This window comes from Prionailurus bengalensis, chromosome E4 (genome assembly GCF_016509475.1).
Source record: "Prionailurus bengalensis isolate Pbe53 chromosome E4, Fcat_Pben_1.1_paternal_pri, whole genome shotgun sequence".
NCBI lineage: Eukaryota > Metazoa > Chordata > Mammalia > Carnivora > Felidae > Prionailurus > Prionailurus bengalensis.
In genome coordinates this window covers 20,325,313-20,349,488 of record NC_057360.1, presented here as the reverse complement: position 1 = coordinate 20,349,488, position 24,176 = coordinate 20,325,313, and the positions used below count along the sequence as shown (strand labels likewise).

Here is a 24,176-nt window from a genome sequence, read left to right as displayed (position 1 = left end):
TGAACTCACGAACCGTCAGATCATGACCTGAGCCGAAGTCGGATGCTTATAACTGAGCCACCCAGGCTCATTATCTAGCCTTGCTACTGCCTCCCCATACCGTATCCTCCTTTCCCCCTCTCCATATTTAGCCAGGACCACACGGTCCAGCACTATATCCGTTCCCTTCCAAACACTGGCATCTCACCATCCCTCTGTCCCGATATAGCCCTAGCCCTATTTAAATCTAACCATCTGATTACTTGGCACATTACAATAACCGAATATTGCTGGAGAAATCACATAATTGTGCCAACTGATAAAATTATAATCAGCAATCTCAAATAGAAATCAATAGCACTTCACTTTTACCCCATTAAGTCATTATATTCTTTCTCTGGAGACAACGATTTCATTCCTTCTCTTAAAAACTGTAGTACTCCACCCTCTCATGACAGCATCGCACACTTCTCGGAGGAAAAGAGCTGAAGTCTAGTGAGGACTGCCTCATCTTCCCAGGCCAATGCCATCTAACCACCTGTTTGTAGACCCACATACTTAGCCTTTCTTCTCGCTACAACAGAATAGTTAATGCTGCTTCTATCAAAGGAGAAACTCCACTCTCTTTTCACACCCTAGCTTCCTACTCTCACTTCCTCAAGAAACCTGCTTTTGTAATTTACTCCCTCTCCACTGTTTTTTGATTTCTCCCCCTCTACCATCATTATACAAATGAGGCTTAACAGCATTCTCATCTTTGAAAATCCCTCCACTGCCCCACTCCCTGTCCCACCAGATAGCAGCCAATTTCTCTGCTCCTGTAACTTCTTGCAAGGTGGCTCTAATTCCTGACTCCACTTCCATCTTGCCCATTTTCTCTTCAACTTACTTTCAGTTAGGCTGCTGCAGTCAAGGTTACTGATCACTGGCATTTTATCAAAGCTTCTGTTTTTTTCTTCTTTTTAATATCTTTAAGTTTATTTATTTATTTTGAGAGAGACAGAGACAGCATAAGTGGGGGAGGGGCAGCAAGAGAGGGACAGAGAATCTCAAGGAGGCTCTGTGCCGCCAGCACAGAGCCCAATGCGGGGCTCAAACACACAAAGCCGTGAGATCGTGACCTGAGCCGAAACCAAGAGTCAGATGCTTAACTGACCGAACCACCAAGGCGCCCCCAAAGCCTCTGTTCTTGTCACAACCTCTTAGCAACATCCGACACTGCTGGCCACTCCTTTCTTGAAATACTTTTAACTGCTATGCTTCTCTGGTTAACAGTTCCTTCGTTCTCTCTGCTTTTCTTACAGCAGACCTTTACATGTTACAGAGTTCTATCCCTGCCCTGTTTTCTTCATAGATAATCTGTCTCATCCGGTCTCATACTTCAAATACCATCTGTATGCTAACAAGTCCCAAATCTCTATCTCTGGCCACCACCTCTCTGCTGAACTTTTGAACTGTATTCTTTACAGCCAAACTGACATCTCCACTTAAATGCATAAAGTGAACTCAGCCAAGACTGACCAGCCCCTCTTGGAAAAAACTTTCCCCATTTCAATAAACGTGCCCAACATTCATCGAGCTCAGCCCCAAACCCAGACGCCACCTTCACTTCCACGTTCTCTCACACACCGCATCAAATACATCCATCAAGCAACGCTAACTGTTCTGACTTCGCCTCCTCCACCTTCCGTGCCTCAGCCACATGGGTCTTCTTGCCTCCTGAGCTGGAGATCCTCACACGGCTAACCCACCTTCTTCATTCCCATGACAGCGTGGAAGCCTTGCTGCGCCGAAACCTCTCCTCACCCTCTCATCTGCCATCCCATCACCTTATTTCAAGGGCTTACTTTCTATTTGTCCTCATTGGAATGTCATCCCCACAAGGCAGGCACTTGGCCTCATCTTGTTTGCTGATCTATTTCCAGCATCTGGTGCACAATTGTGTAGTAACATCCTACCCGACATGCTACTCCTAGTTTGTGAGCTGGCCTAGCGTAGCTTCCTAACTATATGTGCCTGAGGTTTACTGTAACACAGGCAGCAAAATCAGATTGCTTAGATGCAAACCATTTTTATGTTTTAAGAAGCCTTTGTAGCTTCAAAAGTGTTATGTCTGGATATACGTTGAAGTTTTAATTCCAAACTAGATAAATTATACCATTATTTGAGAAAAAAAAATTCTCTTTCTTCAGTAGTCCAACTACTTGCTGCTGTTGGGGAAGAAGAAGCTTCTAGGTTACGTACAAAGGCTTTGTGCCACTGTTATCATTTTTTTAAAAAATATAACTATGGTTTGAAGGACATTTAATACCTGGGTTTCATTTCATGAAGGAAAACAAAACTGCATTACAGAAGATTTAAATAAACAAGTTAGGACTGACAAAACAAAATTAGTTGAATCCCATTTTTTAGGGTTGTTACTCTCTGTTCTTTTCCTAAACTTACTACTAAAATACTTCATAACAGCATATACTTTCAAGTTTCTCTGTGAAATGGTTTTGTGTAAGAACTACATCAGGGGACTGAGGGAACAGGAGCTCCTTGACGTAAACACCCTAAATGAATGATTTAACTGAAGTCTAAATTAAGAAACACAGTGAGGCAAATGTGTATTTCAAATTGTTTCAGTTGAACCATGTATTTGGTTTTACTTCAATTGTCTTCATATTTTTTAGGGCCCTATACATTTGCATATTTTTAGAGGTGTGTTAAAATATAAGATAAGATCTTACTGTGGGCTTTTTGCCTTCTTTTAACAAAGTTTTTCTTCTGAGAACACCTTGAATAGTAACAGCTCCTGGATATAAATGCACTGCCAAATCTTCTGATTCTGCGGAACTGTAACAATGGAATGAAGAAAAGAACATGTAAGAGCTTTTGGGTACAGTAGTTACAAAGCAGGTACTTAAATGAAATGTAACTGCTCTTAATGGTAAAACTTTGTTACTGTATTCAGAACAAGAAGACACTGACAATTATAAAGGTTTACTGATGTGAAATTTATAAACTGACACAAAAGTTTAATCAGGAAGTTATTAAAGTCAGATGGTTAAAAACACACTTTATGACATATTTGAACAAGCATAATTTAGAAAGAATAGAGCAATTCACTTTAGTGAAGATTAAATTATGGATTTAAGACTTTTTCTTCTTTTTTTATAATGTTTGTTTATTTATTTTGAGAGAGAGAGAGAGAGAGAGAAAGAGAGAGCGAGCAGAGGAGGGGCAGAGGGAGAGAGAATCCCAAGCAGGATCTGCACTGTCAGTGCAAAGCCCGATACAGGGCTTGAACTCATGAACTTTGAGATCATGACCTGAACAGAAACCAAGAGTCAGAGCCACACAGGCACCCCCAAGACTTTTTTCTTCTTACATGCTACATTGCATCACTGCTGTAAACTTTTTTCCCATTAGAAATTTTAAGTCTTGGTAGGAAATATGAGGATTCTTTTTGTTAAAAGTATTTAAGCATACAAAACTAAATAAAAATAGCAGAAACTCAAAAAAAGGAGGAAAAGGAAAAGAAAACCCATGCTTAAATTAATTCTAAAGTAGATGAGAGAAGTAATACAGGCAATAACAACATATTTAAAAAACTGGCGTACTATGATAAATTTTAATGACATTTAAACGCTGTCAATGTGTAAGTGTTTGGTTATAGCCTTATAGCCTAACAGCTCTCTAAGGAAGGAATAACTACAAAACTCAAGATTTCCTTTTCATATATCTTAAGAAAACCATCACAAAATAATCAAACATTCAAATATCTTTCCCCAACGGACTTAAGGTCCTATATGTAAAACAAGAATAACTTAATCTGTCATTCTCTGGTGATCTGACATGATCTGCAGAATTCCTACAACACAGACAAAAACTGTGCAGTTTGCCAGTTTATCCCTTTATGATTATTTAGGTGTCTTCAAAGTGACTTAAAAACCTAGAGGCCACTAGAAATTTCATGTTAGAGCTGTTTATATTCAGGGAGGTATACACAGAGAGATTAGACACCAAATTGATATAAAGTTCACTTTTGAAGTTGGCTATTCTGTTGTAGTATGAGGTGGCTGATTACCCGTTACCATTAGCCTCCAGCCCCCAATCAATCTAACATTCTCATTTCTTTCCGCAGCTAATATGGTGCAGAAAGAGACCTGGTAAAACTACATAAACACTGAACAAACGCAAGTTGAAACGAACAAATATTTACTGAAATGGACTTGTCTAAATTCTGGACCTGCAGTTTATCTAAAAAATTCTTAACAAAGATAAAATGAATGGAGACTTATTAGCAAAGTAAATGCTATGACAATAAGTAGCCTTTGAATAATAAGTGGATTTTTATATTGCTCATCCAATAACCAGCAGCATTAGAAAGACCTGTATGGCTACAAGGCTACCAACTTGGAATTATTTTGCAACTAGCTCAGTGGATCGGAAAGAGAAGTCCAAATGTCTCTCTAGATTAAATCTCGGGAAGCAAGTTTTCTTGGGTATTTTTTTAGCTGATAAACCAATTAGCTGAGAAAGAACAGAGACACTGTGAGATTACACCCATTAAGCCAATCACCACCACCAGAGGGGAGTTCTGTGACCCCTGGATGCAGGGGGATTGTACCTGCTGGCCTTCATGTGGCTTCGATAGCCATTTCGTGCCACTCGTGTCACCGGGCCGAGAGAATGGTATAATCTGTTCCTGTTGGATTCCATTATAAATTGTATATATTACATATGCTTTTATTCACACAATCATTGATACCTAGAACAATATAATTTCTTCCTGTAATATAGCTTTCTAAATCCTTTCTAAATCTAAATGTGGTGGCTCCTTTCTTAAGCATGCAGCATAGATTAAAAAAAAATGTTTTCTTCTATTGATTCTAGATATACTTACAGGTGTTAGTAATACTATACATTTTATATACATTTGCTTTCATAAATCTGCTAAAATAATGAAAGTTATTTATAACCAATACTATCAAAACCTGGAAAATACTTCGAAAACCCTTTTATTTCTATTCCAGTTCTTCGATTCCAGTTCAATAATGGTATCTGGATTTATATAAATAATTCATTTTTATTATATGTCCCTATGAAGACACCTAAAAACGATGTGGGCTGTAAACTTAATGTGGCCTAAACATCTTATTTTCCTCTCTATCCTTTACATTAAATCCAAGAAAACTAATAAAGGAGAGGAGCTGGGTAATAAAGGCATTATTTTATTTCTACATCAACTGAAATAAATGATGAAGCCAACAAATGATAAAAATGGTTTGAATTCATATTTATCCAAAATGGCATGTAATACTTAACAAAGGAAATAAACACACACATAGAAACACCGACACATCTTTGCCTGGGAAAAGCCAAAAGTAGTGCTGTTGGGAAATGTTATTTAAAGCAAAAAGCATTACTTTAGCAACTTAGGCAGCAACATACTTGATGTCTCTGTAGTAAATAAGAACACAGAGTGATTTAACATTCAGAGTACTATTTTCAAATCCACTATCTACAAGCAGTATTTTAAACATCCTCGTTCTTTATTTACTTTTTGTTATTCCACGTCTGAATCTTGCTGAGAAGCATTAATTTGCTCTCAAAATGTTCCAAGAGCCACAGATTTAAACTTGGCGCAAAGACAGATTTTTTTTTTTAGCTGAAAATGTCTGCAAAGCAAAACATGTGTCACAAAAGAAATATACTGTTTTGAGATGTGAAGGTAACATCGTTACATACAGTCTTCAGAAGTAACCTGCTGGGACGAGGACGGACAGATTACTGAACACGACACCATCCTGGTTACTCACTCACTTATAACTCATTCAAACTGACAAACATTTTTTCCATTAATATTTTTTATCTAAAGATTACAGTATACTCTATAACCAACATATGATGCTCTTCCTAGAGGGAAAGAACTAAAATGACTTGTACTGACAGCACGCCAGAGGCAACTCTCATGTTTTTCTCGTTTCACGCAAACCTTAATAAAGAGACTGAATGTAAAAGCTGGAAGAGAAATAGTATGCAAAAACAAGGTAAGATACCCCCAAAGCAAGGAGTAAGAGTTGATAACACTGACAAGTAGAGTAGAAAGGCTTAAAAGTACTTTGAAATGTTGGGTTTACAAACAGCATGTTAACCACATAATGGAGAGAAATCGTTATGAAGTTTCATCAAGAACAAGAATATAATTTTCCAGTTCCAATATAGTTTAATTTCAAATGTATAGTTAATAAAATTATTTTCTATTAAGAAGTGACTGATAGGGCGTTAGGTAACTATTTTCAACTCCATACTCTAAATTCAATCTCAACTACACTCTGCTGCTTAGAAACTTAGGATGTCCAGTTTACGTACAAAAGGGGGCAATTATTTTGGCAAGAGTCAAGCATCTTATAAATCCGAAAATGGAAGAACTGAAATGGTCAAAGACAATATAAGAGTCCTAATGGATACTTAGTAAATAAATTATTTGCGCTGTTTGGCTACATTTTTAAGGAGATCTTATACTGGCAGATCAATACAGCATGGGATTTGCTGCAGGAAGAGCACAACTTCCACTACTTAAAGCCCTAAAGAAAGGAGAATGGAGCGTGACTTAGAGCATTTCAGCATAAATCTGTGTGCTGTATGTAAACTCTGAGTTGCTGACAATTTAAACTCAAACTCTAAGCTGCTTTACTTATAGTATAATTTAAAATTTACTAAGTCTTTTTGCCCCTGACAAGGTAGCAGAGAATGAAGTAGACCATTCTATTAAATGCCTTAAAACTACTGAAATGAACCAGAATTTAAGGCAATAATTTTACTTCAAACACGTAAGTAGGTAAGGTGAGTATGATTGGTTATTACTGTTTTAAAGGTACTAAAATTCAAATCCACGTGTCAAGGCACCAAATAAACATATATTTATGAGCTAAGACTCAATTCCAGACTTAAATATCAACTTCTAATTTCTGCCACCAGATGTGTAACAAATTTTATCTGTTAAAATGTTTATGATCTTTTAAGAAAGACCAACTCAGCTCAAAGCAGTTCAAATGGACAATTTTTCTTACCTCTCAAAAGCAGGCCATGAGGTCTCTTCACTTAGTTCAGAACCATCACTACTACCTAAAATCAAAAGTTATTCTAATTTTAAACATCAGAATTAGTTTAAGTTTTGTATTTTAAAAATAAATTTTCTAATTGTACTTATAAAGTGATAATCATGTTATCTGTGGGTGAACATCCACAAATTAATTCTTCATTCTTGTGTTACTGCTGCGAGGCTTATTCTGCAATATACTGGAATATAGTTAACAAGACCACCAAAAATAACAAAGAGCATAAAACACTTTTGCAGGTCTACTTATAGCTCAAATGCATTATGTTTATAAACAATTATCTACCATCAGATAATGTACATAAGCATAAAACTTTTCAACATTTCAAAATTTTGTCATAATTTAAGACGAATTTAGTTGTGAAATTCTTAAGAGGTTTGCGCTATACTTCCTTCTCTTTGTATTCCTTTAAAAACCCATTATTGCCTTAAGGATAAGAAGCTTAATGAAATTCCTCTCTTTCTTTCTCTCTTTCTCAAAAATAAATAAACATTAAAAAAAAGAAGTTTAATGAAATTCAACTTCTGCCTTTAGAGGCAAGGTAGAAGAGGATGGAATCCCTAAATTAGAAAGAAAGAAAGAACAATGGTGCCGTAACAATGTAAAAACTTTCTCTTTGGCCAGAATAGCAGCTAACATACAAAGTTTTAAATTAGCTAAAGAAAAAAACTGAGAAGAATAAATCTGGAGAGTCAAAAACAGCTTACACTGATTTAAAAGTTATTTTAAAGATAATTCTGGCTCTCAATAAAATTGATCATTAATGTATCCCATATGTATCAAGTTAAACTGTCCATCAGACTTTCATACCAGTGTTCCATGACAGACTCAAACTCCAATGCTAAAAGGTATGCATTATATGTGATGGATTAATACCTCGTCTATGTATTTAAAGTGGCCCTAGCTATATACTCTCCTCGGAAGAGCTTAGTTAATATGCACTGAAATAATTTTCTGGTTGTGTGGGTCAGATGAGAAAATGCAAGTGTTCTGTTAGTGGCGGTAGGGTATTCTAGATCATCTTTTGATTTGTAACATTATGTGGCAAAGACTGAAAACTGAATCATAATTAGTATGACTTATTTGTAGAAAATATGTTTTTCCAGTCCACAGTGGATATGCTTCTCTTGGCTAGGCAAGACCACTTCAGGTTATCTAAGATATCTGGACCACAGAGGCCACTGTCCCAAGCACTGGTGAATTTCTCTGCAGTACTTTCTCAAAACCTCTACGGTACAGATTGATATTATATGTTAAAGTTACAGCTAAGGAAAAAACCCTTTTGTAATTATAAATTGTGTGTGTATGTGTGTGTGTGTGTGTGTGTGTGTGTGTGTAACATCTACCATCTAGGGTTACAGATTTACTTTCTTTCCAGAATATACAGTTTTAAAACAAAAACCTTGCAAGGTACTATGTCTAACATTCTTAATTTACAAACAAGGATGTAACAATCTTTATTGCTTATCCTCTTAACAGCCTTAGAATTAATAAAAAATAAACACAAAGGCAAAAATTAAAATAGTCTCTTCCTGGGGCACCTGGGTGGCGCAGTCGGTTAAGCGCCCGACTTCAGCCAGGTCACGATCTCGTGGTCCGCTCTGGGCTGATGGCTCAGAGCCTGGAGCCTGTTTCGGATTCTATGTCTCCCTCTCTCTCTGCCCCTCCCCCGTTCATGCTCTGTCTCTCTCTGTCCCAAAAATAAATAAACGTTGAAAAAAAAAAAATTAAAAAAAATAAATAAATAAAATAGTCTCTTCCTGTTCTAAAAGAAAGGCCTATAAACTGAGACACACTAACTGTAACTGAATAAAATAACCAGATAAATAATTGTCCTGTGGTAACAAAAAGAACAGCTATAGAAAGTAAAAGCCACAAATAAACTAAAGAATTTTCATTATAAAACTTATGAGGGGGAAAAGTGAAATAATATGTATACTTGAGAGCTGTAATTTAAAAAATTATTATTTTTTCATTTAAGTGGAATGCCAGATTCCATAGTGTAACAAATTTTTAACGGGAAAAAAGTTCTTCCTTTCTCTTTTGCAAAATTATTCTCTGTATTATTTTTCAGATTGAGGTTGATACCTGCATATAGACGACTTACAGTATCAACAAAGAGGTACTTCAGGTGGCTAATCGGTCTTGTATTTTGTGAATTTTGTCACTATTTAATCATTTGCATTTGTCAAAGGGGGAACTTTGGAGTTAAAAAACTGAATGGTGCCAGGAAGCTCTAAATCAATTTTGTTTACAAGGTTTGGAACTCTCAAAGGTTAAGGAAGTCAATATGTTTAAGAAAATGAACTCCTTCTTGGATTTCTTTCTATTGACTGTTCATCAATACTAAGATGATCCTATTAACAATTGGCATAGCCCTTGACCAACCTGGTACTTAATCAGAGAGGAAGACATTTTTCTCCTTTAAAAAAATAAATCAGTATTTATGAAGATTTTTCTAATTATAAAAAGAAATAACGCTCATCTAAAAGATTCAGAAAATAAATAAGTTTAGGAAGTAAAAACAAATTCCTCATCTCCCTTTCCAGTATGCTCCTGATTTTCCAGTCCCCTTCACGGTAACTACGTGTATTTCTTCACCTCTCATTTTCCAGGCTACTCCAATCAGGACTCCACCCACATTATTCTATGAAGCAACTCTTATCAAGGTCACCAATGACTTCTATCTTGCTAAATGCACTCATCAATTCCCATTCTTATGTTTTCTTTTTCTTGCATTTGATAGTGATACTTCCTTCCTCCTGAAGATACTTGTCTATTGGGCTTTTCTGATCCCACACCCTGATTTTTATTCCTACTTCACTGGTCCCTCCTTCATATTTCCTCTGATGGACCATCTTTAAAAAAAAAAATAATCAGACCTCTAAACATTAGTATGTCTTATTTATTTACACCCTCTCCCTTGGTGAACTCAACCAGTCCCGTGGCCTGAAATACTATAAATATGCTAACTCCTATACTTGTATCTACAGACCTAATCTTACCCACTGAGCTCAAGTCATATATTCAGTTACCTACCTGACAACTCCATGTGGACCAAACATGTCTAAAACAGAATTCCCAATTCCCCAAACCCAGTCTTCCTTCACAAATACTTTACCACCTACAAATGACCGTTCTTCTGGTTTTCTCTACTATGGCAACAGTGCCACTATCTAACTAGCTGCTTAATCCAAAAGACAGGGAGTACACCAACACTGCCTCTCTTTCCTCATTCCTACAAACTGCATGAAGTAACCAATTCAACCAGTCTACCTTCTTTTCCCACCATTTCTCAAATGCTTCCCCTTTTGGAGTCAAAACCATCAAGCACTTTTAAAAACACCATGAATTATTAACTTCGGAAGCTACTAGTAATATGATCCTATATCTAATTGTTAACTTTGCTTTTATCAATTTTTTTCTAAGTATAATAGGATTAATGACTCTTTTTTTCCAGCTGAGTTTGATTAAAAGTCTCATTGTACATAATTTGGAATCCTCCCAGAGAAGTATTTCTCACCTATTGATATTCCACTAGAAAGAGTAGAACTTTCAGCGTGGCCTCGAGAAGGTGCATGGGGCTCCATGACGCTATCATCTAATAGATGTCTTGGCCCTGCATTTGGGAACGTTGCACTCTTAAACTCTGCTGTGTTCATTTTATGAATGAAACTGGAAACAAAGAGAAATATTTTTCATATCTTTTATTACTGTTGGTAGTTCAAAATATAAAAGATACTCTTATATAAAGAGTCAGGACACAGAAGACTTACCTGCTATCCTGACCTGACTTCTGAACTCTCATACTAATGAACACACAGATTTCACCATGAAAGCCTCAAACCAGCAGTTTAGGGAAAATATTTTAGGAAACCAGGCCAGGCCTTTATCTATCTATATAACAGACAATACCTTAATTTCACCTTAAGTCTCAGGTCCATTAAAAAATTGTTTATTTACATTTGCTTTTGGAAAATAACTATTAAATTTTCACAAAAATCATGGCAAAGGTGAACTATGGGCCCCATTGTGAGAAAAGTCTTGCAAAGTTAATGATGTTAAACAAAAAACCAGTTTCCTTTTATGTTTAGGAATAAAAGGAGTAATTTTTATAAACCTTAATTTATGGCGACTCATTTTGATTAAGACAAACAATGACTGTCGTGATACAAAGATGATAATTTAAAAGGAAAATGGTATATTGCTTTCCTGATATTATTTACGATGATGCTCTGTAATATAGTTCATTTATCTCCCCCAAATGTAAAGGCACTGTTGGGAGAAGCTTATTTCCAAATTAAGGAAGAACTAAATGGTTTTAAGCAAACAAGATATTTTACTGAATCAGAAAAAAACTATTGTTATGCAAATAAAACTACGCAGGACACTATTTTAACTGATAAAATATCCAGAAAATAAATCCAACTAGAAACAATTCAAAAATCTGAAAAGATAAAGTTAAAGATGCTGACTTATAACCCAAGCTATGGCACTTCCTATGTCCGTGGGGAATCAGGTTCCGAGGGGATGGTGGCGTCTGCGGTAGCAAGGCTCCTTCAGCTGCCACGCTTTTTCTTCCACTTTGTGGAGATGCTCCTACTTCGGGACCTAAGAATTAAATGTGTGTGTGTGACAGAGAGAGAGAGGGAGAGAGAGAGAGAGAGAGAGAGAAATTTTCAAATGGTTTCAAAAGAGTGTTTTCTTTTTAATCCCTTGATAGAAAATTTAAAATGTGGTTTAAATAAAATAATATTGCTAATTCTATTTAAATGACTGAACATTAAAATATATACTTTCTGCTTAAAACACAAAATCCCAAATATATCAAATCTGTTACTTCCTATCTATTTTATTGCATTAAGCAGGCAGTAGAAGCATTTTTCCCCACTTACAGAGGAAGAATTAGAAGAGACAGGCTCAGGATATCACGTTGCACATAAAGCCTGAACTAATCAATCACTCAGCTCTCTGAGTCCTGTAGCTCAGTGCTCATTTCAGTTTACACACTGCTTCTTTCTCTTAGTTTCAGTTTTCTCTTAGAGAAAGAGAGTGTAGGGCAGGGCAGGTCAAGCATTCAAGTTGGAATTTTAATCTATATTAACATCGCCAGGCTTATGGGAATTTAAAAAAATAGAACTTGAAAAGTACACAGATTTGTGAAGTATCACTTTAACAATAAAAACAAAAGCAAATTTAAGAGATTAAACTGCCATGTTTTCCTCTGCTTGTAAGCCTCTCCTAGATATTGTCATGGCTTGTCTCCTTGCTTCCTCCACATCTTATTAGATCAGCCTCCAAATACTTCGAGGGGATGTGGTATTATGAAGCTTAGGGCCAAAGTCTGCCTTTGAAATTACAAAAAGGTGCTTATTAATAATTTCTTAAGTAATAGCCAATTATCTCCAATTTTTCATTTTTAATTATCTGTGGTATACATATATTATCCCCATTACAATGCGACAAGTAAATTAAGGAACTGTGACTATTTTTTTAGTATTTTCAGTATGTAGCCCAGTATTAAAGTGAAATTTCTAAAAAGTCAAGTCACTAAAACTCACCTCTATAATTATTCAAATTAGTAAAATTTTCCACTCAGACCCCAGAAATGCCTAATGTAATCAACCTTCATTGCCTAGGACAGTGTATTCTTAATAATAAAAAGAAGAGATATTCATAAATACTTATCTTTTTTTTTATTTGTTATCTATTTTTCTTGATTAGTTGGCTTGTTTGTACATTACTACAAATTCCAAGTAACAACTTAAAAAAAAATTTTTTTTAATGTTTATTTATTTTTGAGAGAGAGAGAGAGAGAGAGAGAGAGAGAGAGAGAGAGAGAGACAGAGCACTAGCAGGGGAGGGGCAGAGAGAGGGAGACACAGAATACGAAGCAGGCTCCAGACTCTGAGGTCTCAGCACAGAGCCTGATGCAGGGCTCGAGCCCACAAACCATGAGATCATGACCTGAGCCAAAGTCGGACACGCAACCAACTGAGCCACCCAGGCACCCCTCAAGTAACAACTTTTTAAATAAAAAACAAAAAAAACCCAAACAAAAAAGTGATATATTTTAATATCAAAAATCAACTTTTGTGTCTATTATAAAATGTGCTAAGTATATTTACTTTGAAGCACATTCTTTCTTATTAGGTTATCTGATTTCTTATTCAGTCATCAGAGAAAACTATGCACCAACCTACTAAATCTTCTCTGGAAGCAGCAGAACGTGGTGTGCTGGTCCCTGGTTCTATCTTTAAAGAAAGCCTGCATTTAAAAAAAAAACAAAACACATAAAATATTAACATTTGGCAAAATAATGTTAAGATTATGTATTTGCTCACAAAAAATTAAGCATTTTTATAAAATAATCTCAACTATATATTTTTCTTCAAGAGCAATCTTCAGTAGTAAATTTCTTATCATCTTCATACAAAAGCTGATCTTACAGTTATTCTAGGAAATATTAGGGAGGGGAAAAACATTAACAAGTTATAATTAAAAACAGAAAAATCTTTCCAAAGTACCCCAATATTGCCAAATGGTCAATGTATTTAAAGATTTTTGATGAATGACTACAAAGTGATAGAACTTGAGGTTATATTGATACCTGACACTTCAATTAAGGAATTTTCATGTATGTTACTAAATGTATCATGCAAATACTTCTAGAATCTTTGCTGGATGGGTTAATGGCTTCTCTAGAACTGAAAATTTGCAAAACACCCCCAAAAACCAATTCAACTTCTTAAAAAATCTTCAATAATAAAAAGGTTGTCTGCAAAATTCCTAGTATATCCCTGTCCTAACTCAAAGTTTATTACCTGGTACTTAAGTTTCATTTAGGTTAATATATCCAGTTTTGAGTTCCACAGCAATAAGAGATTAGGACTCCTATCCATGGAAACTTTCAGGAAATAGAATAATAAAGCAGTTGTAGAAAACACTTTGGTATAGTCCACAAAGCCTATTATTACTAAATATTAATATTTTTAAAAAGCATTCTACCCACTGGAGTTGTTTTTTTTTAATGAAATTGTAGAATACAAGTGATATTCATCATGATAAATCTATTATAGGTTCTTAGCTGATTTACTTGATTACCTAACAGGGGAATTATATATGATTATATTCTAATTGTTTGACAGCATAAAATACAGCACTGAATAGATGTACAGTTAATCAGAACTCTCTGCTTTTTTTTTTTTAATTTTTTTTTCAACGTTTTTTATTTATTTTTGGGACAGAGAGAGACAGAGCATGAACGGGGAGGGCAAGAGAGAGAGGGAGACACAGAATCGGAAACAGGCTCCAGGCTCTGAGCCATCAGCCCAGAGCCTGATGCGGGGCTCGAACTCACGGACCGCGAGATCGTGACCTGGCTGAAGTCGGACACTTAACCGACTGTGCCACCCAGGCGCCCCATCTGCTCTTTTTCTTTTTACGCAGCAGTTTAATTATTTGGGCTACAGAGTGTACTGAATTCATTCATTTTTTTTTTTTTTAACATTTATTTATTTTTGAGACAGAGAGAGACAGAGCATGAACGGGGGAGGGTCAGGGAGAGAGGGAGACACAGAATCTGAAACAGGCTCCAGGCTCTGAGCTGTCAGCACAGAGCCTGATGCGGGGCTCAAACTCACAGACCGTTAGATCATGACCTGAGCCGAAGTTGGACGCTTAACCAACTGAGCCACCTAGGCGCCCCGTGAATTCATTCATTTGATAAAGTTATTAAACACCTGTTTTGTGTTGGGCACTGTGCTCTTTGCGCTGAATGTGAGAGAGACTAAGGGCAGACATGGTGTCCCTGCCCTTCTGAAGCTTACAGTTTAGTAGGTGGGGGACACAGAAGTAAACAAAATAACTACAATTTCTTAATAAAGAACTGCAAAAGAGAGGAACAGAAAGGAAGCCATGGGTGAATCACATTGCTCTCAGCACTATAAAAAGCATCTTAAAGCACGCAGTGAGGTTAGAGTGTCAGTTGCCTGTGTCATCATCAAAACACCATCCAGTAATAGTGCTGCTAGTTCGCTGAGAATAGATATGTTCAGTATTAAAATGAAGTAACTTTGAAAGATTTTCATGCTGATTAAAAAACATGCATGTGGCAGCTCTTTCTGCCCAAGGGGCCTGTCCCTGTGCTTCGATAAAATCACTTTTTACACACCAAAACAAAAACAACCCCAACAAACAAACAAACAAACAAAACATGCACATAATTTGTATTATCTATACCGGTTGCCTATATAGATGAAGATGCTAAAAACAGAGGTTTTTGGAAAAACAAGGTGTCATTTTTATTTAAATCTCTTTCAACATAAAAACCATTTTTTCCTAATCATTTTAATAGCTCTTATCTTAAAATGCTGTTTTTCAGTACACTGAATTAGTAGGTTCATGCATCAGAACTGCATCTTTAAAAATTATCTTCTTCAGTCTCCCATATGAGGCCAACAACACAACACCAAGAGACTTGTTCCCCCAAGCAAAAACAGTTTCCCTCTCTATTCCTTTGGTCAGTCCATCCCCTGGAACACCTTTCTTCACTCTTTATGTGGAGACATCTCCCACTCCCCTGTTAAGATTAAGCCTCAGGTGACAACCATCCCCTGAAGCTGTTCACGTTTCCTTTTTCTTCATTTTTCCCACTCAAAAGCTGAGTTAGGTCTCCCCCCATGTCTGCATTCCCACAGCACCCTGGGCATATCTCTATTACGGTGATGTTTGATGTGGTTTGTAGTCATCTGTTTCGTGGATGTGTTTTGTATTAGACTGCATTTCTTAAGGGCAAGAATAAGATTTTGTTTTTATAATCCTAGCAACTAGCATAATAACTCACCTGTGGCAAAAGCTTAGTAAATATTTATTAAAATGAATATAATCAGAAGGCTCTTCTGGTTCTAGCTACTCATGAAAACAAAAATCAGTACAATAGCATCAGCTTTCCTACAAAAATGAAGGTATCTTATGTCAGTTTACAGAGATTTAACGCTACTTAGTGGCTTATTGGGCTATTTTATCCTTTTAGCAAAGTAAAAATCAGCTTACATAAACACTTTATTATTTTCACAGCAGTCAATAACAATTCACCATCCTCTATAACTGCAACAATTTCTTAGACTTCACCCCTACTGAATCGTTTAACTTCTTTTATTTTTTATTTGTATTTTTAAAAAGTTTTTATTTATTTATTTTGAGAGACAGAGAAAGAGAAAACATGAGAGGGTGAGGGGCAGAGAGAGGGAGAGACAGAATCCCAAGCAGGCTCCACGCTGCCAGCGCAGAGCCTGACGGGGGCTCAAACTCACGAACTGTGACATCATGACCTGAGCCGAGATCAAGAGTCGGACGCTTTACCAACTGAGCCACCCAGGTGCCCAAAATAGTTTAACTTCTTTTAAATCTAGTAAGTCTGAGCCAGGTATAGAAATTTTTAATAACTACTTAATCATATTTTGAGTTTTAAGATAATCTTCCATACCTCACTGGACAAAACATGAGTGTTTTATGCTATGTAAGTGACTAGAGCTGACACAGAAGAAATAGTGGTCAATACAATATACAGACCATCGGACTGAAGATGATCACAACTTAGGGTGGGACAACAGATTTATGAAAAAACTCCAGCCTTGAAAAGCGGGTTCAGTGACCTCACATATTTTCAAATGAATTACTATGTACAATCTGTTATAAAATAAAAATTGATACAGAAATATAAAGTGGTAATATTACCAAATGGGGAAACAGATAGCAATAACGGTTTTTAAACATTAGTATAGATATATTTAAATATGTAATACCTAGAGCTTAATACATTTAGTCTTTAAAGAAAAGTTATTTCTAGTTATTTTCCAGAATTTTTAGCCTTTTATTGGTACTAAGTCTGCTCTTCAAGAACTGTTGAAACTTATGCAACAAGAAAGTTGATGACCACTGTAAGAAAATTTTTATATAAAGCATTAATATTGAAAAATAGCCTAGTCTCTCACCTTGGTAAGTTATAAAGTAAGTATGTGTAAAAAATATTTGTGAAAGACAAAAGGTAATTTGAAAGCTTGGGAATAACTGGCATAATAAGGCTAAGCAAAAAATTTTTTTATTTGAAATTAACAAAGAAAGTCATAAGAAGTATCAGAAGCCCCAAGGGAAATAAATAAGCTCTTTCTCCTCCCATCTTTTGAAAAAAAAAGAAACAAAAAACACTGGCAGTTATGATTACATGCAGCATACCACTGAAAATAAAAAGGGTTAATAATTCAAAGATCCTTCCCACCTTGGGCAGTACTGTGGATGTTAAGGAGAAGGAAATGGACGACAGTATTTAAAAGTGCTTTTTTAAGATCTTTAGTGAAGGACTTGCTACAATAGAGAGAAGGGTAAGTGTGGTGTTGGACACATATCTCTAACCCAGAAGTAAAAAAAGTTCAATTATTCTCTCCATCCACAAAAATAACTAAAAACAAATTCAAAGATATGTCAAAAATTACCATTAAAAAAAGGAGTAATTTTCCTATTTGTAGACTGTTTCATTAGTTTTTCAATCTATTAAGAGATAACTTTCCACAGGCACCTGGGTGGCTCAGTCAATTAAGTGTCCGACTCTTGGTTTCAGCTCAGGTCATGATCTTCTGGTTCCTGAGTTTGAGCCCCGCATCAGGCTCTGTCAATGCGGAGCCTGCGTGGGATTTCCTCTCTCCCTCTTTCCCTCTCTCTCTGCTCCTCCCCTGCTTGCATGCATGCACACACACTCTCTCTCTAAATAAATAAACTTAAAAAAAAAAATAAAGATATATTTCCATAAAGATTCAACGTTTCAATATAGAAAGGAAGAAATCCAAACCACAACTATCAAATATCAAACATCAGCTCTCAACAACTTGAGAAAGGTGAAATACTTTAAAACAAAAGAAGAGACGAGGTATTTGTATACTGGCTCAATCATATCAAGTGATTAAAAAAAAAAAACACAAGTACCTTTGCTACTGTAAAGACACAACTGGAATAGGCATTCGTATGATACGATATAAAAGTCAGATGTTTAAATACATGGGGACGAAAGGGTAGAAGACAGGAAAAAGTTAAACAGACCACTTTTGAAGATCCAACCTACTTGTAATTATCATCTTCCACAAACTTCTGCAGTTCTTCTATATACTGAACGGAGTTCAGATATTTTTGGACATGAGGCAACATGGGGATATCTAGGCAAAATGTGATAAAAGATTATCTTATAAAGTATATCTTAACCAGATTTTTAAAAGTTAATCTGAGAAAAAGATGCTTAAACAAAAATTAAGGCCATGTGGCACCAAAATTTAAATGAACTCTAGAAGGACTTTACTGAGGTAGATTTTATTTAATTTTATTTAATGTAAACCTAAAGGCATGCTGTTTATGTAGGTTTAAAAAAAAAAAGCAAACGTACTCTGGTTTCTCCCCAAACAATTCCATTGACAAAATCCCATGTATTGGATAAATTTCCTTCCTCATATACACTTTCAGGAAGTTTTCGAGGTTTTCTTAAAAGTATACATGCATGTAAGTTAGCTTTAAGACAAATCTATTTTAAATAAATCAGATAATTTAAACAGTATGCTCACTGTTTTTTAATATTATAAAAACACATACCACTAGGGTATCTTTATTCCCTATCAAACTGAAAGCATCCAAACATTACAAAACATTAAAAAAAAATCTACACCCTTTTGCTCATCACCTGAGTTTGTGTAAGCTCTTTCTACATATGTGTTTCCATAAACTACATCTTGAACAAAAACTGGTTATCTACCCATTATCGAACTCAAGAAAGCTAGTCAATTGTTACTAGGATCAGAGGTCTTAGCTAGCTCCTTCCCTAACTGAAAAATATAAGAAATATTTACATAATAGTTGAGGAATATCAAATGACATGAAGATAATAAAAAATAATTTTATAAATAATGTTAGCACAGTTTCTACAAAGTAGAAGAGCGAAAGATAAAACTTAAAAATTTAAATATGAAATATTTCAATTCCTTAAAAGCAAAATCTCAAACAGGATGCTAAATATTAAAGAGTGAAATGAAACAATCACTATTCTCCTTTATACTAGGATAATGTTCCCTGCTGTGTGAAAGTGGCTAATGAAGGCAAATGGTTGGTTCAGGTAAGTGAACCAACAGAATCACAGCATAATGGTGCAGTAGTATTCCCCAAAAACGTACCATATTCACAGGACTGCTGTAAATCAGAAATTATTCGAAGGATGTTATTCATCAAATTTGATCTTTGCTCATTTTCTAAAATGCTGCCAGTTGATGGGTATGCTGAATCAATGTATGTTAAATCTGACAAATAGATACCTGAAACAAAATGAGAGAAATGAGTGTTTTCTTAATTGTAGCCTGGAAGAGTAGGACACAATGAAAAAGGGGGAAAAAAAGCTACTTTACAACTGTATTTCAATATACACGCCGTATTTAGGATTTGTTGTTATTTAATATACCACAGCCTTGTTAAAACATGACGACTGAGGCCTAGATTTCCATGGATTTGGGGTCAGATACGTAAAATAATATGTGCTTTTTGTAAATGTCCCTTATGATACCATTTCATAGTTTGAGGCTGGAGTCAGAAACCGGCACTTTTGGAACCTCGTGGAAAGGAGATGAGCTCTTGAACTGTCTCTGCCTCTGACTAGTTGTACATATGGAGACACTTATTTTAACTTCTGTACGTCGGTTTTTATGTCTATACAACTAGCGCCTATGTTCTAAGGATCGGCTGAAGCAGCTAAGTTAGCCTAGACAGTACATGGCATGGGGTAGTTACTTAGTATTAGTTCTATATTCCCTTGCCTCAAGTTGATAACTATCACCTGAATATTAAATACTTTGAAAACTGCCTCATCCTGGTAAAAATGTCTTGTTTTGAAGATTAGCAGTTGAATTTCTGAAACAGTGCAGAGGACTACAAATTGAAGCTAACACTTCCCCCAACCCCGATCCCGTTTCTCTGTACCAACAAAAATAACATAACCTCCAAAATAATTTGGTCCTACCAGTTCTGGATATGCAAGGTCACTTATTTAAAAATATTTCCTGAGAGTTTATTATACAAATGTAAAGTGTGTAAGACAACTATACTCAAAGAGAAAAATACCACATTCATGAACTCTCAGAAAAAACACAACCGATGCATCACACGCTGCCTTCCAAACAAGCCCTGCGTTTTTTTCTCACGCCATTTCATTCACCTTGACTGTTTCTGAGACTCATCTCTGTTATATCCAGGTCAGCGTCAACTGTTCTTTGGTTCTCTCACAGATTCTAAGAAAGGAATTTAGGAACTGTCTAGTCTCGCCCCTCATTTTACAGATGAAGAATCTGAGGGCCACAGATATGTGTCTAATGCCATGTGAACTTTTAGTAATAGAGCTGGAGCTCAGAGTATATATACCTGTACACAAATTTCTCTCCTACATGCTGTTATAAATTCATACGGTATCTATAATACCATTCACTTGGTAATTTTTATGACTTTACAGTCTGAACTCTCAGGTTTATATCTTATCTGTTCACGACTATAAACTCACTTAAGGCAGTTGCTCTATCTTGCACTCTAGGAAAATGAAAATCTTGTGCAGTGTTTTGACACTAGGTGCTTAAAAACAAACTAACCTAAAAGGTTGGTGTGGCAATCCTTTTATTCATCCTATTATCATTCCTTTCCATTCAGGAAATCTTAATGGTATTCTTTAAGCTATCTATCATAAATACTTCCTTTTCTTTAGACTCTCAATTTTTTTTTAATGACTTCAAATGAATCTTTAGCTTAGCTTCTTTCCTTTTCCTTCAGTCTCAGAGGAATATGAATCTGTTTCTCCTTCCCAGATCTAAACTGTGACTTTGAGTATAATTGCTACTGCTTCTTTTAAAATATTTGCTGTTTTCTCCACTATCACTCACCCCCCCACCCCGTCAGCTCCTTTGCTAGAGCCCATGCATACACTTCCACCTCCTCTTCAAGAAAACAAAATCGAGGCAACCCTTCATTCAAATCTGATTCCCTCCTCCGGATAGCACCCTGACCCTCTCCCTTTAACAAAACCTTTTAAGAGAAACACAGACTAGTCCACTTAACTTATTTTATCCTTCATCTCTTTTTAATGAAATCTTTGACACATAGATAAGTTTACACGTGACAGACTTTGAAAAGGCAAAAAAGATTACTAGGTGTCTTGCCTCTGGTGTATTCTTCTGTTTTTGTTTTTGTTTTTGTTTTTTAAGCTATATTATAACTCTGTAAGTTGTTGAAAACTGGTAATAATACACATTCTTGTCCATAAAAATGCCCGTTGCTTACGTCTAGTAAAATGTAACAGATTCATGTTCTATGGATGTTGAGCAGTTTTGTAACTATCTGTAAATTCATTTTAGCATTCTTTAGTGCCTACATGGAATGTGTAGTACTTTGAATTCTCCCTTGAAATGGTTGCAAAATTTTCCTGATTCCCTTATAAATTTAATGATTTAAATAAAACCTTGACATATATTCATTTTGTATCTGTATGAGAATCATGACTTTACCTTTTAAAGAAGTATATTCTAACACATGTAATGTGTTAATAAATAACTTGTGAATGACCAGTCAAGTTACAAACTACAGCATCACCAGTACTGTTCCTTCCCTGCGTCATCTCCTTGCCTCCCGTCCAGAGGGAACTACTATTCCAAAACTTAAGATTATTCCTTTTCCCCAAGACATATGTCTGTAGCTCTGCACGATATATTATCTACTTTTGCTTATTTCTGAGCTTTAAAAAATCCTATTTTATGCACATGTGATTAAGTCAAATGGTAACATTGGTAAAGTTCGAACAGGTACACCACAAGTAATTTATAGGTGTCTGTTAAAATTTTAAAAAGATAGCCTTCTGTGATGGCTGTATCTCACCATTTTGTTTCCAAGAGTTATTCAGGTTGTTAAATGTAGCTGTAATTCCTTAAATTGAAGAATTTGTAACTATATAACTATATCATAATTTACTGATTCATTTTACTTGATAGACTTTCCAGTTACTTCTCCTCGCTGGTACACAAAGAATTTCTCTAGGATACATAGATCTATCATATGCTATAAATATGACATATATATGGTATATTCGTGTTCAACTTTACAAGACGATGCCACATTGTTTTTTAAAGCTGTATCAATTCATACTCCATTGACAGTATGTTTCTACTGATCCATACTTGTGCTAACACTTGGTATTACCAGTCTTAATTTCTGCCAATCTTGTGGGTGCTAAATAATATCTCATTGTGTTTTAATTTTCAGTTCTTTGATTAGTTATGAGGTTATGCATTTACATTTCTATGAAATGATTTTTGTTCATTTTTTTCCCTCTGGGTTGTCTTTTTCTTATTGATTTCTAAGTTCTTAATATACTGTGGAAACTAATCCATTTGGCAGTTAAATTTTATCTGCTTTTCAACCCGTTATATAATCTGAAATCGAGATCTCGCTGTTCAAACTTATTCAGGGGCGCCTGGGTGGCTCAGTCGGTTAAGTGTCCGACTTCAGCTCAGGTCATGATCTCACAGTCCGTGAGTTTGAGCCCTGCATCAGGCGTGGTGCTGACAGCTCAGAGCCTGGAGCCTGCTTCGGATTCTGTGACTCCTTCTCTCTGCCCCTCCACCTCTCACGCTCTCTCTCTCAAAAATAAATAAACATTAAAAAAAAAAATTAAAAAAAAAAAAAGAAACTTATTCAGAAAAGGTTTAAGAGACCTGCTCACTATGAAATCCTTACATGTCTCTCTTGGTCTCCTCCTGCTGCTTATTAGTGTCGCAGCAGGACTTTTATCATTCCCTTTGTTCCTTGGTCTTTACTGGCTTTACTGGCTTGAGCCTTCCTACCTTCCCACACTCTGTCCACTCTCCTTTTTCTTCAAGGTTCTCTAGAAGCTGGTGTTCCCCAGGGTTCTGTCATTAATCTTCTCACTCTGCATGTACTTTTCTGGATTATTTTACTTCTGTAGCCTCAGCCATCACCTTTTGCTGATGACTTTCCAAGTCTCTCTTTAGAACTGAACTCCTAGCTTTCATTTTCAATTTAAACATGCCGAATTAATTATTATTTGTCCGGCCACACCTGACAATCCCATTTCCTACTTTGGTTAGTGATATTACTTAATGTTAAAGTTAGAAAGTTCAAAAGGACTCAAGTAAAAAGCCTCAGGAGAAATTTACTATCTGATATTTTCCCCAGATTAAGCTATTAGTGAATACAACAGGATCGCTAAATGATCAAGTAATGTATTATGTAACATAAACCAGAGGTTAGAAGCTGGGAGTCCATCTATTCCTAAAAATGGGGAGATGTGGCAACAGTGAGGTACAGCTGGGAAGGGTGCAGACCCCGCTGTACTAACCTTAAGGATGCCAGTTTGTCCTAGCCCTCATTTTCCTTTGTTATCTGACTTTTGGTTTACTTCATTTACTTACATGACTTGCTTCATTCTTGTGAGCATGTCTTTGTAGACCCTTGAGTTTGCAACCCCCGATAGACATAGGTGCACGACGGAATTTAAAGAAACAATTCTGTGAAAGAGGCAGACACTAGGTTGACTTTATTTATTTTGAACCTAGGCTGACTTAAAGAGTGTGGATCGACAAAGAGATGATGGTAGAATCTATCAGGAAAGAAAAAATAGCTCAAGCTAAGGCAACACGGAAGGAAAAGCACATGGTAATATGGAAACTAGAAGCCCCCCAAATTTTATCTAGAAGCAGCAATCAGCAATTACAGAATCCAAGGAGAGACAGTGTGGCATAATGCTTTGGAATTAGATTCAAATCCCAGTTCTACTACTTAATAGTGAAGTACTAAGCCAAATCAGTTAAGATGCCTAAATTTTTGTTTCATTAGCTATTGAGTTACTTAACATTTCTTGGTTTAATGAAATATAATAGCACAGTGAGTACTGAACAGTTACTAATTCTCTCTCTTGACTTGTCTAAATTCACATAGCCTGTGGGGAGTCAGAACTCTCTTTTTTCCCTCACTCTGGCCAGGGTTATGTTTGCTTTTAAATCTCAA

The 24,176-nt window shown here is 35.9% G+C and overlaps 1 protein-coding gene across 5 annotated transcripts in view; it reads right to left on the bottom strand.

Moving 5' to 3' along the window:
* The window catches only part of RALGPS2 (Ral GEF with PH domain and SH3 binding motif 2), a 170,326-nt gene that overhangs the window by 22,310 nt on the left and 123,840 nt on the right, over positions 1–24,176 (bottom strand). For 2 of the 5 annotated variants that reach the window (XM_043568127.1, XM_043568128.1), the window contains 8 exons: positions 19,298–19,435; positions 18,205–18,295; positions 13,288–13,355; positions 11,564–11,699; positions 10,612–10,763; positions 7,041–7,095; positions 4,595–4,672; positions 2,712–2,817 (listed from right to left, as the gene is read on the bottom strand). In XM_043568127.1, coding sequence (XP_043424062.1) covers positions 2,712–2,817; positions 4,595–4,672; positions 7,041–7,095; positions 10,612–10,763; positions 11,564–11,699; positions 13,288–13,355; positions 18,205–18,295; positions 19,298–19,435 — 824 coding nt within the window. Of the gene's footprint in view, positions 1–2,711; positions 2,818–4,594; positions 4,673–7,040; positions 7,096–10,611; positions 10,764–11,563; positions 11,700–13,287; positions 13,356–18,204; positions 18,296–19,297; positions 19,436–24,176 lie in introns of those variants that run through there. The other 3 variants (XM_043568129.1, XM_043568130.1, XM_043568131.1) reach the window with 2 other exon arrangements.